Raw genomic sequence first — 13,779 nt, forward strand, 5'->3', positions numbered from 1 at the left:
AGTCAGTTGAGCTTCTCTAGGTATTAGTATTGTATACGAGAGAATTAATGCAGAAGGAATTCTTTCGTACACTAATCGATCAAACTTGTCAGTCAAACACATCCGCCTTGAAGTCTAATATTGTAAAAAGCTATGGTGGGAGTTTTTGTTTATGAAACGCCGGCGTCAGGGAAGAAAAGTAGACTGTAAAATGTAATATACTTAATTCACGGCTGAAATGAGAGCATCCCTGATCTTACTATTTCGTGTTTTTAGAAAGACGTTTTTCCAAAGAGCGTCAAAGATTTCACGCTATGGCCAGCTTCCTGATGCTTAGGTCAAGTTCAGACGCCGTACTTCACATGAGCCGAATCGAATGCTAATGAGGGATAACAAAGGATTTTTCTCATTTGCACTCGATTCGGCTCATGTGAAGTACGGCGTCTGAACTTGGCCTTAGAGAGGACGTTTTCATTTTTATACCCGAACCACAATTTCTCAGATACAAGGCAATCCCTGTTGGGAATCCCCTATCAAATTGCTTCTCTGTGAGAGCATATTTCCAGTGGTTGCAGAAAAGTGACGTAAGGGAAAAAATATTTGCCAGTTGTTCAGCTGTTTAACAAATGTCGAACCTCACATGAGACGAACTAAAGACGATCTAAATTGCAATTTGGGTCGATCCAAATTCAGTCGGACAACTTAATTTAGTTAAACGTCGAATTATCAGTGAACAAAATTCGCTGAGTTTTGTTCGACTCGATCGTTTAGTAGCTTTCAGTTCAAAGATCACTGACATTCTAAGCCTTCCATTATACACTTTCAAATTTACTGTATGGGAATAACTACTAGGTTTCAAAGCAAGTTTTTAAACGGCTTTATTATATGGCTAGATCCGTGAGCGGGCAAGATGAATCAAATCCTGCGCTGTGATTGGCTACCCGAGCGGGCAAGATGGAGCTTTCTTGCCCGCTCGGGACTACCCGCCGTGTCCCATATTTTCCCCGAAAGCCATATAATAAATCCTTTATTGACCAAGCTTGTTCGGTCAAGATGGCTGGATATTGGCCTCGTTCTTTTTTTGCGAATTTATGGACCTCGACTCCGTCTCGGTCCATAAACACGCAAAAAAAGAACTTGGCCAATATCCAGGCATCTTGACCTCACACTTGGTCAATAACCCATACATTTTGTAGATTTTGTAATATCTTATGACTGAGAACTGATTAAGTGCCCACAACTTATTATTATTATTATTATTTTTTATTTTCTATTTTTTTTTGCTTTGTCACCCCTAGATCAACACATCACCCGAACAACAATCCGGGTTGATTTTCACTGCTTGTGGGACCAATAAAAAAAGCCGACTAGCTTTCTTTTGCGGGACACTTGAGCGTATCGCGTCGACCTTGCAGTATTTTAGGTAAGAGGTACCTTTAAGTAATTGGCTATTAGAACATCACCCCCCACCCCCCCCAACCCTTTCCCCCCACCCTGAATACAGAGATCCGTTCGACTTCTGCAACGGAAAAGAATGCGCTCAGAGCACACTACCTTTTCACTTTTTGTATCTCTTCTCAACTGTGTTTATTGCATCATTACTAATCTACAAGTACACACACAAGCGCAAACGTCTTCCAAAAACACGCGAAGAGATTCTCATGTTGAGTTTACTGGGGTGGTTCCACTTCTTCCACGATGATCCGACTGACCGAGTTCCAGCCTGTATACGCATTTCCCAGAGAGTACCCACTACCGCAGGGTGCCACGTTGAGCGCCACATTCGCAGAGCCCTTAGAGATTCCTGAGCAGTAGCCCTCAATGGTGGCTGTACGAATGATGTTCCACGCTCCGCCAGAGAAAACTGCAGTGTCAATTGGCATGGAGCACTCTGCACCGTTGAACGTAAGGAACCACCGGCTGCAAGTACCGCTCGTAATAACCCGCATGTTTCCCTGATAGACAACCCGGAGGTGGGTATTGCTGTTCTTTTTGATAAATGAGCACTCCTGGTAGAAATTAAAAACAAAAACATATTTAACAGCCCGGGTCAGTTTTCACGCATATAGAAATCGAGATCGAATAATCTGATTATTTTAGAATTAATCCACTATAGTCATACAAAACTTAAACAAAATCCTCTACACAGACACTTAATTCAAAAAGGTAAAGAAGCGGCCGACATTTTCTTAATAACTGTACACTGCTAGACTGTTCACTATCTGAATTTGAATTGTGACAAACGCGTATCTACTATACAGTTAGATTATGAGCTCGAGATTTCTATCGCATGATAGTTGACGAGGGTGCAGCCCGAGTCAACTATCATGCATAGAAATTGAGAGCGAATAATCTAACTGTTTTAGTACAAATCTACTTGTCGTTCAAAGCTTTATCTAAATCGTCTCTTCACAGACACTTCAAAAACGCCAAGAAGCGGCCGTCAATTCGTTAACAAGGGCCTTCTGCTACGCTACTCACTATCTATCACAGAGTAGATAGTGAGTAGCGTAGCTAATCAGAGAACGGCATTCGTGATAGAACCCTACTAGATTATTTGTACTAAATATTGATTTTCCTTAACCTTATAAAAAATTTTGTCGGAAGCTGAATTTCGCGATTTTGAAAAGGAGTTAATGCTTAACCCTAAATCGAGATGGACGAAATAACTTAACTGTCGGTTGAGAAATGATGCGGGTCTTTTTTTTAACTAAAAGCTGAGATCTTAGATCTGCAAACTTAATTTACTGATAGCTGAGAAATCTGACATCAGATCCGCATCCACAAACAGACCTTCTAAATCATTCAATGCATAGTTTTTCGAAACCCCGCTGAATTCTTTAATTTAGCGGTTTCATCTTACAGCCATGCTAATCAAAGAGCAACGTAAAAAGCAATTTGACAAGAAAAGAAAACAAGCAAATTGTTTAGAGGGTTGTAACAGGAACGAGAAGGTGGGATGAATAAAAATTCAGTGTAAATCCAGTAGCAAATAATCTCACATTGGCGAGTGCTTGACGGCACACACTTACTGTACATGTAAAAATATGTGAACCGCACTTACAGATATTTTTCCGTTGTCCAGGTCGCTGTTTACGTTCTTCCAGGCACACTGTTTCCAGTTTGATAGCCCGGGCAGGCCAGGTGGTCCCGGAATTCCAGGTTCCCCCTTCTTTCCCGTTAAACCAGTTTTGCCGATTGGTCCGGGTAAGCCATGATTTCCAGGGGTCCCTGGATTTCCCGGTGTTCCGTGGTTGCCTGGGATCCCTGGGGTACCGGGAACACATCCGCAAGTGTCACAAAGATTCTAAAATGAAAATAAAAAGCGTCTTCAGTTTTACAGTTGCGCTGATTATGTCGAAAGCATTTAGGTTTTTCTATTTCTTCCACATCTTGCAATATATGGCAGCTGCAACAAGGTGCACGCCCAAACTGGAAAAGACATGTTTTGTGCGGCTGATATTAGCTGATATTGATCGATGTTGCAATCTGTTGCATTGCAACAACAACAACAAGCTTTATTCCTTGTCAGCTTAACACTGAAAAGTATTTTTTACGAAGTTATATGCTACCAGATTTAGGAGCCTGGCTACCTGAAATAACTAGAGGGTTAAAAAGAGCAGCCAGCCATGTCTACGGATGTATTAACACAAATTTTAGATGGGTACACAATCACTGTGGGGTTACGTGCTTCGGCCGGGAATCATGCAGAATCATGCAACCCGACCGAGGAGTGAATGCGGACAAGGCGCCATGCCAATTTGTGATCGCCAGTGGTTGGTTTTGGCTGAAAGAAAATTCAATATAGCTACGCTTTGATCAATAAGCTGAGAATTGGTCAAAATTCTAAATTTCAGCAGGAGCTCCTGATGTGAGCTAAAATTGACGCTCTGTTTAAAATGATAGCTGTGAGCTGAAATCAGCAAAATTTACTTATACAGCTGAAGCATGGGCTGAATTGTGAACGGAGAGCTGAGAAATCGATGACTAAGATTCCAGCACTGTGCCATCCTGAAACCCTCCATAATGCACATGCTAACTCAGACAAGCTCATTATCTGGTTTACAGTACGATACATACCGGACCGGGTGGACCCTTTCCTTTAGCGCTGGAGATCAACTGCAGCTGAAGAATCACCAGCAAATTCAAGCAAAGAACCAAGTACATCATCATGACGTTTGAACGCTGTCAGCGTCTGTCTTCCAAAGCTAAAGGGGTAGACTGTTCCGACCGACAGGCGATTTGTCCACTTAGAAGCGAACTTTGCTTTATATAGGAAAGTTCAGCCCAGCAAACATGGACATTGATTTAACGATGACAACATCTAAGCACGTTTAGCTTATCTCAAGCGCCCAGCCTTCACATAGAGAATAATCGTTTTGACCTTCAAAGATAAACTAATTGTAGTTTCAAATTTTCCGTTTCGATGAGAGGCCATGCCAAGAATGCTGAATCGTCCTGGACTCTGGCCGCTAATTACTAGTTTAATATAGCGTAATTATGCTCGTGACTGTTTTACCTACGAAGAAGGTCTTTCTGAAGGCTCTTAAATTGTGATTCCTCAGACTCTGCATATTCACAAACGTGGTCTCCACCAGGAAATGGGAATTTCTAATAAGCAGAATTTTAGCCAGTTTGGTTGGGCCCCTTGAGGGTTTAAAATACCCCCCCCCCCCCCCCACCACCCCGCATATACAAGCGCCAAAAGTGATCGTTTATATACTTAGTATATACCAGTACTTTGGTCTTAAATGATGATGCATGTAGCTTGCAAATGGGGGATGAGCATGCACTGAATCTGGGGAACACTTTTGAGGAAAAACTATCTATCACAGAATAGAAGGTGAGTAGCTTAGAGCTGCTTAGCCAATAAAAGAACTGCTTTCGTGATATAACGCTAGTGGATTTATACCAATACTTGATATTCTTAATATAATCCACGGAAAAGAAAACTATGGTTGATCTCATCGTGTTGATTTGGTTACTGTTTCCAATACTCTTACGCAAGCACATATCGCCATATCGGCGAAGCGCGGTCACGTTCCAACCAAACAAAAAATAATTTACTCTGCATCTGTTAACACGCCGAGAAATGAGACTCTTCTGATTTTCAGTTCGTTATCTGTAATCAGTCGCTTAGTACAAGTATTAATTTAAATTATCTTAATTAACTACAAATATTACTCCTTCGTACGTGCATCTTTCCAAACGCAATATAAAAATCTCTAATCTAACTCAACTGGCAACTTTCCTCGGCAAATGATTTTTTTCCACTACCTGTTAGCTATCTTATCTAATGGATATTTGAATCACCCAGTGGTAAATATTCCTTGATTTCGCGGAATTCTTAATCTCGTTTAAAATCTCATCACTTCGGGATTGTTGTTCGAGAAGTGATTGCGACATCAGCAAAAAGCACAAAGGAAGAGGAAAACAGCCAGAAAACTGTCTACAATCAGCTGGCTATGTCACAGCAGCGCTGTACTTTAGGCAAGTCCTTTTTCACTGCTTAATTGCAATATAATAGTGTATTTGTTTCTCAGTTCAAGCGTATGTTGAATTTGTCAACAACTCAGTCATGTTCCCAGCTGAAAACATGAGTGATTCTCCTTCCTCATGCAAGGGAAAACTAACTCGCACAACTATCGCTGAAACTAACACCACCACTGCAAGAGTCAACCACACGACGCGACGTAGAATTAAAGAGCGCTTCTCTTGTGACGTCATTTTGTTTCCATAGATACCAAGTTGCTTCCTGGCATGGTCGTGACGATCGCTTCCAGAGGGTCCTTCCTCGAGAAGGACATGTTGGTGGTCCCTGTTCATGTCCCTAAGTGGAGTGGTATTGAGGCTCAGTAGAGAGGATGAGTGGTAGATCCAGGACATGACAGGGTCGGGTGGATTGGTGAACTCTCGCAACGAATTCGTATTCACTGAAAATAGCGACGAGGTTCTAGACAGCCAGGTAACTACAAGATCTGCAGCAAAGTGTGAACAAGAAAAGTATAACTAGAAGAGTACGACGGATTTGCCTTTCAACTATGGTTCAATTTTTATCTATTTCCCCACCCTCCCCCTCCACAAGAACTGGAAGTAGCTTACTCTCATCGTCTCCTCGTTCGTACGCAGTACTCCAGCTGAGAAGTGACGTTGGTCGTTGGCGGGCTAACCCATGCCGGGCCTGGGAAGGAAATTATCAAATAAATCTACTGAACTTTTGGATTGCAGAAAATATTGAAGCTTGATAAAGAAGAATGTTTCTTTTTTAACGTCTAACAGTTCTTAATTTAATTTTATTGATTTGACTTACCTTTTTTGCATATTTGTTCCAGTCCATCAACCAGAAAACCGCTATGAATGTGAGAGTCTAGAGAGATAAATTCGTCTCACGTTTCAGTGTAAATGACAGCCAAATTTTCCCCTCTCCCTGCCCCAATAAATTGAGGTTATCATGCAAACAGTCGCAATTTGAGCAATCAAAAGTTAAGCCCGAAAAAATATTCGAGGCTGCACCGGGCCTTCTAACTACCCTGCGAGACAGAGCTTTCCTTCTCTTTCTGTTCGGTGAGAAAGACCTTTCTGCTACCACCGAACAGAAAGAGAAGGTGATCTTTGCCTCACAGGGAAGATTCGAATCCATGACAGAGCTGCACAGTACTACCATGAGGGTATTTACTTCTCAAACTCATTAATAATTCATCAAGTTTGAACAAAGGAAATCATGACCGTGACGGTGTTTGCATATCTGATCTTAATTAGCATAGATTTTGACGATTTTATTTCTCCGTTTTCTCCTTAGTTTTAGTTTCGATTGAGAAGATATATCAAACACTCAAGACAGTGTTTGACCACATTTCCAAACACATCGGAGTTCGTCAAAAATACTCCGCTGCGCGTCGTATTTTCAACCGTCTCTTCTCGGTGTTTGGAAATGTGGTCAAACACGGTCTTTCGTGTTTGATATATTACCTGTAGAGCAACTCCTGCGGTAATACCCCACCAGAAACCTACGGGATAAAATAACTTGTAAACAATCCGTCACTAAAAATTAACAACGTATACCAACAGCGTTTTCGTTTGCGCCCTTTGCATCATTTTTATTTACTTAAGATTAAGCAAGCAAGAATCAACCCAGAGATCAAAAAATTCCCATCAGTAGCTGAACAGTGTCTCGAGTGTGTGTGTTTTAGACCAGTTTGTGAAAATTCTTACCTTCAACGCCGACACTGAAGACGTAAAAGGCAAGAGCCGATGCCAAAGGCAGGGTTGCACAATAGTAGAAAATAAAATTGATGAAAAGTCCAAGCTTAGGACGACCGCAGCCACGAATTATGCCACAGCACGTTACCTAGCAACCAAAAAATTAAAACCGAAGAGAATAGTGAATAACTTTGTTCAAAGATGAACAAGATGAGAGATCAAACGCCAGTCTATCGACAGACTGATGATGAATTACTTACCTACATAAGAATAAAAAAGGTCATTAATTTCAAAAAAAAACTGTTGGGCTGCGTTGGGGAGCAAGCGAAACACAGTTCGTTCTTTATTAAACTGAAGTTGCTAAAGGTATATTAACCACGATAGCGAGTATATGAAGCTGACGCTTTGAGTGTTAGAGTTGAAAATAACTCGTAAGACCTCAATAGAATCCTGATCTACAGAATATAACCACTCCACTACCCGCAACTCTGACGAAGACCTAAAGCTAGCTAATACTCGAAACGTCAGCTTTACAAACTCGAAATGGAGGTTAACTTCAAGCTGATAAATTGCTATAAGTACCAACTCACCTACCTATCAACCTACTAATCTACTTGCCTGCCTGCCTGTACTTACTTACGCACTACACACTTGCCTACCCACCTACTTACCTAGCTACCAGTCGGCAGTCAGTGAGACAGACGTACCGCGCTACCGACATATTCTACCAATTTCCAGACCTTCATCTTTCTTAGCTACGAAATACCGTTGTTATTAGTTTACAGGGTCTTTCGTCACTTACCTGAATGCTCAGGAAAAAAGAAAATACCGTCATAGCTGGAGTTACTTTATTGACCAAGCTCACAATATCCCTGAAACCAAATTATAAGTAGAAAATATGGTTTTTTCAGTGCTAACTTTTTTCTAATGGTTTATTTGCTTGCCCACATTTAAAGCAATAAAAACTGGTTCGCAAATACCAACCTGTTAGCTGTGAACGCTTTACCAAGATGTTCTCTTAGCGTTATAAATAGCACTGAAAATACGCCTGTAAGACAACCTGAGAATGAAAGAAGGTGGAATATAAAATAGGTTAACTAGTTCGGTAAAATCTCGGCTTCAGTTTAGTTACTAGGGCATTTCTACAAAGTCTACTGCAATTCAAAATTGTAGCAATCTATAGACCCTATTCATAAATGGCTGCCAATTAAAAATTCTTTTGAAAGTATTAAATTAGCCCACCTAACCTCGTTTTTGAGTTGATAATTCAAAGGACCGTTTACGAGGTTAGTTGAACGAGGTTAGTTGGTTAAATGCATACAAAAGAATTTCAAATTGGCAGCCATTTATGAATAGGGTCTATAGTTAGTACTGACAGTCTACAGGAGCATGCTCCTGTAGTCAATATATAATTGTATAATCCCAGGAGGTGGGCTCCCACGTGAAAAGGTCGGGGATGCTCTTTATCATATATCACTTAGGGGTGTAAATCACGTATTTTGGGTCTCCCTTAGGGTGTTCAAGACAAAGTGCCACTTATTTTAGTCGTCAAGGTATCTTTTAGGGTTGCCACGCCCAGACCGATTTCTCAAAGATTTTATCAGTAGCGCGTTCTGGTTTAATTCAAATTTTTCTACAAGCATCCCTGATCGTTTCACATACGAGTCAACCCGAGTCTGTAATGCACTGAATGTGACAAACTGATTGCATCAGCATTGGCTGAAAAATCACTTGTTTCCCGTGCGAGGTAAGAAAATTAATTTTGTTTGGTACTGTGACCACCTAACTTCACAGAATAAGGTGAAAATATTGTTGACAAACTGACTCACTTACTATTCATTCAGCAAATATTTTAAACCAATCGCGTTCTTCGCTGTGGGTGAATGTCGTTACCTGGCAAAGTTTGACAGTGATTTAGAACTCTTGACCTTACAAATGCGCATGCCGAGTGAAAATGACACCAAAAATGGGTGTCTTAGCTATTAAGTTTGGTGTTTTCTGTGCTGGTAGGGACTAACTTCGGAAAAATTTTCGTTCAGACGTATTCTTTTCGTTTACGTTAAACTCCGTTTAACTTTCAAATGAAGACTTCTAGAACATCGTGATCATGAAGAATCGTGTTTTGCTCTCTCACCTTTAGCAGGCCAGGTCCTCTGGTAAAGCTTAAAGCAGAACAGATAAAGAAATGCAGAAACTCCAAGAAATAAACAAAATGTCAGGCAAGATGCTAAAGCCAAGCCCCTGTAAAGAAAAAAAAAGTTTTATTTCTCGGTGAAGAACGACTAATAATGATTATTTGACAGAAATTTATCTGCAATTCTTCTAAAACGATTAGATTGTCTCGTATGGCCTCAGATTGCTGATAATGTATTGGTCGGGTGATTTGCTTCTTTTTTTTTTTTTAAATTTAGATTCTATTTTAAATATATACACACTGGAATCCAAGATCGACTCCTTCAATCAGCAGAGTATTGATTCCCACATGCATAACGTTTGCTGTCACACCGACATAGATAACAGGCTTGAAAACACCCTGCAACAGAAAGAAAAAACAAATGCAAATAAAGAAATCCGGTATGGAACTTTAACTGCACCATACATATTCCCACCTCCTTACCAATCATGATCAATCATTGACTGCCTTTGCAGGTGAATACTGTGACAATCGAATGCAGAGATTTTCGCGGTAGAGTAGAAAACGACAAGAGCACAATATGCGAGACAAACGAATCTCGAGCAGCATATAAGACGCGAATTTTAAAACTCCCTTTTTTGCCGCAAGGTAACCTTGCTTTGCACACGTATCTTGTTCTTCGCTCTTCTCTAGAATTTTCGTAAAACAATTTGCTTGTACGGCTGGCTTTACTTATATGTTGTTTGCCGCTATTCACTCTGTAATTAATACAAATTCTACAACAAGAAATGCGTATACTTCAGGGCCTTCACGAACAACGGAAGCTAATAAATCCTCCATCTCCAAAAATGAAAAGGGAAAGAGAGAGCAGTGACTGTGACTTCCCATGAACCTGTTGCACGGAGTATAAACTAGGGTAACTAGATTTTTCAGGTTTCTACCTCTTTTTTCATTGTTTTTTTTTTGTTTTTGTTTTTGTTTTTGTTTTTTTTACGGATAAAACACATGTGACAGGTATTGAAATCAGTTCTCCTATTCCCCTGGTGTTTCCACCCACATATAGTCATGGTTTGACCAAGTTATTTTATATGAGTCCTTTGGTGACCAGACATTGCTCACTTTTCTCAACTAGGTAAACTTTGTCTTAACTGAAAATAGGTTGACGTAATTAACTGTTCTAATTTCGTGCGTATTTTATCGTCTCCGCTTGTTACAAACCTGTATCTGAAGATATCTTTGAATTAAAACAAATGCATAATCCGCCTGCAATGAAACAAAACAAACATTGCAGGAATAATGACTGCAAAGTAGCGAGGGAGTGGCAGCCTTAACGAAAAAGAAAAGTAGAACAATCAAAGATCGCATGGAGAAGGACAGTAGAAAAAGAACGCCTACAGGAAAGGTGGACCAGCTGGGCCAAAGCCAGGCCAAGGGGCGAGGCACAAGACAGGGCTGGTTGGAGGGCGAGAGTTGCAGCCTCATGCGCCTCCTGCTAGTTACACCCAGGTGTTTTAAAGCCCAGTCAGGATCTTGCTCAGGAAATGATGGATAGTGAAGTCAGTGACCTGGCGAGCACTCGAATCGCGAGTGTAATAAGGTGTTGGCTAGTCATTAGGTTACGCATTCAAAGCATGCCGGGTAATTTTGTCGGACTGAACAACTTCGAGCAAGGTTGTTTATAACATTAACAATACTTACAAGAAGAGCTGGAAACCAAATGAAGACGAACAGCTGAGAAAGTCTGGAAGAGTATAATGTAATAAAATCTTCTTAGTTGAACGAATGTAGCAATAAAATAGGCTCTTTCGATTTTGTAGGTATCGTAACTGGTTTAGCAATCATAGCACTGCTTTGGTTCGTAGGCCTGCAAAGCGTGCGCATTGAGTTTGTGCAACGCGGAAGCAAATTCGACTGTCTAGCATTTACGTTACCTCGCTAGTTCCTTTTTCTGTTTCACAACCAACAACAGCGGTTCCGCATTTGTCCAAATGGCCCATACCAACAGCACGGCAATGCCTAGAACCCATGCCCCTCTCTGAAGCGTCAGCCCCACAAGGCGATAGCTCCTGCTCCGGTAAGCATGCGCACATAGAACCTCTATAGCTGTAATTAACGCCGAGCCAAGAAATGTTCCAGTGAAAGCAATGAAGGACATTGACAAAACTGTGGCTGCGAGCTCTGTCTCGCCTAATCTTCCGGCGAAAAGAAGGCTAATGGTGAATAAAGCATTATGTAGGAAATACGAGAGGATAGTCTGCCATGATAAGTTCAACAGCTGTTTAATTTCTTGTCTAGTTTGTGTAGACAATATCCTATGGAATGGATTTCTGATGATCGGAGCATTGCCATCTAGAGACATATCTTTATGGAGGCATTACCTGTGTGAAGATGTTGAATACAGTTTAACTTTAATTCTTGTTTTGGGTTTTTCGCATTTTAAAAATATATGTAATTTTTGAGTGCCTTCATAATGAGGGAAATCCTACGGTTTTTACAAATTATTTATTTTTCATAGCGGCACTGAAAAACTGATTCTTGCATAAAGATAGAGTCCAAACTTTTCATAAAGAGAGTGAGTAAGTTTAGATGGATCTTTACCCTTCAAAAATTAAAATATTAGTAAACTGAAGAATGACAATGGTACAAAACTGTGGATAACTAAAATATTGAAATAGAGCGGCTTTGATTTAAATTTTTCTGTTATTCATTCTCTTCAATACTAAAAGTCTATCTTTCCTGTCAACAAAATTCGTTTCTCATTACTCCAAAACCCAACATCTACAATATACGTATACATGAATGTAAGATATTCCAGATAAAAGAACCACCATCAACAGATATATATCACTTTTGTTTGCGATGTCAGAAACTGTCCTGCAATTTTATCCATTATACGAATTCCTTACAGTTATAATGGAAAAAAAAGAAAAATTAAAGAGGTATATCGATGGTTGGGAAGGGAAAAAAATCAACATATAGCAGCTGAAAAATTCACGATTTCAATTCAGCTAGTGGTATTTCTCTTAAAGTCTGTACGGAAAGCAGTTAATATTGGCTTTAGGGACAAATGTAAATAACTTGCATCTGTAATGCAAGTTATACAATTATCTTCTGTTCAGAGGAAGTAATGAATGTATTGTTTCTTAATCCTTTAACAAGTACATTTTTCGTTTCAGTGCCTTATCATTTGTTAGCTGAATCAGTCCAAGCTGACTCTTTCACCTAAGGGTGTTTTCTCTTTCCATGTTTTATCTTGATGCCTAGGTTTACTAAGCCGAATCATAAAGAATTGTAAAAATTAAATTGTTTCAATCAGTTGCTCTGGTGGGAGAATTTTATCGAAGCCATGCCTAATTACTGAAAGCCTACAGTGGCAAGCCAGTTGGCTTTTGAACTCCGCTAACCAAGTGTGAACTTAGATTAAACTGCAAATAAAAATCAACAACAACAGCCGTCGTTGGGCCTAAACCGTCAATATGATTTTCTTTCCTAATATAACTTCCTGGAATTTCATTTTGGATAGCCTGACATAGATGATCAGGAGGCTACGAAATCAGGAGTATGACTGATTTTTGAAAACATATATATGGACTGCAAATTAAAGGATCGGAAGATCCCGAATTTTACCGATAGGACCAGAGGGTCCGAAATTTGCCGTTCTATTATTGACAAACCGGTTCGTTGCCCAATTTCTCTTCAGAAGCGGACTTCACTTAAATAAGGGATTAGGAAAAAGAAATGTAAGAACCATTTTTCTCGCTAGGTTTCATTAAGAGCAGTTGCAGTTGATGAGGCTGGTCCAGCTGATAAACATGGAAAGCACCCCGTGAGTCAATTCTTTACGCTAGCAAAATTTCCACAACTAAGAAGGGCCAGTGAAGGGCTTGTTTCCTTAAAAAAATGATTAGATACGCGTTGTTTTGTCTACTCACTCGAATCATTTTATATCATATTGGTCTGCGGCTGGACTGGTCCAGGAAGGAAATTAAATACTTTTGTTTTGACAATAAAATAGAATGGATATTGAAAGTGTGCATCAGTCTACCACAACAAGTAAAACGACAAGATACTATGTCTATACTGACTTTTGTCGTCAAAGCCACTTACCCTTCAGAAACCGAGTTTCGCTTGAGCTTTTCTAGCGACGCTTTCGTTTCAGGGTCGTTTGTCAATATGTTCATGTAAGCCAGCGTTTCTTTATGTCAACTGAAGACACCCACAGCCAGTAAAAGTGTATGCAAAGTGTACTTTCCTTTGTTGTGCATAATTTACGTATTGTTCCCTAACACAATTCAGGCATTGGCTGTCAATGCAATAAAAGACATGTCAATGAATAAATGAGCTTACATGATTTATAATTGAAAGTTCACTTCATTTGCATTACGCACTATATCGCGAAGGATGTCTTGAAAATATTTAGCCAAGTACGTATATTTCTTCGTTTAGCTAGAACCCGGTGTTTTTCA

At 40.0% G+C, this 13,779-nt stretch overlaps 2 protein-coding genes across 2 annotated transcripts; both read right to left on the bottom strand.

The window, feature by feature from the left end:
* Positions 1-1,534: 1,534 nt before the first annotated feature.
* LOC110060188 (collagen triple helix repeat-containing protein 1-like) lies at positions 1,535-4,231 on the bottom strand. Its single transcript, XM_020766946.2, has 3 exons — positions 4,060-4,231; positions 3,044-3,286; positions 1,535-1,988 (listed from the first exon to the last, which is right to left on the bottom strand). The coding sequence occupies exons 1-3, from the start codon at positions 4,150-4,152 to the stop codon at positions 1,650-1,652; spliced, it is 675 nt and encodes a 224-aa protein (XP_020622605.2). The 5' UTR covers positions 4,153-4,231; the 3' UTR covers positions 1,535-1,649.
* An 855-nt stretch (positions 4,232-5,086) lies between these two features.
* On the bottom strand, positions 5,087-11,708 carry LOC110060627 (multidrug and toxin extrusion protein 2-like). Its single transcript, XM_089297371.1, has 12 exons — positions 11,245-11,708; positions 11,012-11,054; positions 10,532-10,576; positions 9,615-9,712; positions 9,306-9,420; positions 8,556-8,574; positions 8,164-8,239; positions 7,982-8,051; positions 7,172-7,327; positions 6,290-6,346; positions 6,082-6,160; positions 5,087-5,957 (listed from the first exon to the last, which is right to left on the bottom strand). Exons 1-12 carry the CDS (start codon positions 11,670-11,672, stop codon positions 5,524-5,526), a joined length of 1,620 nt encoding a protein of 539 aa, XP_089153497.1. The 5' UTR covers positions 11,673-11,708; the 3' UTR covers positions 5,087-5,523.
* Positions 11,709-13,779: the final 2,071 nt, after the last annotated feature.

The sequence above is a fragment of the Orbicella faveolata genome, unplaced genomic scaffold (assembly GCF_042242905.1).
Source record: "Orbicella faveolata isolate gen_17 unplaced genomic scaffold, um_ofav_v1 contig_3, whole genome shotgun sequence".
In the NCBI taxonomy this organism is placed as follows: Eukaryota; Metazoa; Cnidaria; class Anthozoa; order Scleractinia; family Merulinidae; genus Orbicella; species Orbicella faveolata.

What these genes read in the sequence shown, in the direction of transcription:
- LOC110060188 (XM_020766946.2), bottom strand. Translation starts at nt 4,152, where the DNA reads ATGATGATGTACTTGGTTCTTTGCTTGAATTTGCTGGTGATTCTTCAG. An exon ending in GAAAGGGTCCACCCGGTCCG is followed by an intron (nt 3,287 to 4,059) that starts GTATGTATCGTA and finishes TTTTCATTTTAG; the next exon opens with AATCTTTGTGACACTTGCGG. An exon ending in TGGACAACGGAAAAATATCT is followed by an intron (nt 1,989 to 3,043) that starts GTAAGTGCGGTT and finishes AATTTCTACCAG; the next exon opens with GAGTGCTCATTTATCAAAAA.
- LOC110060627 (XM_089297371.1), bottom strand. Translation starts at nt 11,672, where the DNA reads ATGTCTCTAGATGGCAATGCTCCGATCATCAGAAATCCATTCCATAGG. An exon ending in CTTTTTTCCTGAGCATTCAG is followed by an intron (nt 7,328 to 7,981) that starts GTAAGTGACGAA and finishes TTTGGTTGCTAG; the next exon opens with GTAACGTGCTGTGGCATAAT. An exon ending in GTAAGAATTTTCACAAACTG is followed by an intron (nt 6,347 to 7,171) that starts GTCTAAAACACA and finishes TTATCTCTCTAG; the next exon opens with ACTCTCACATTCATAGCGGT.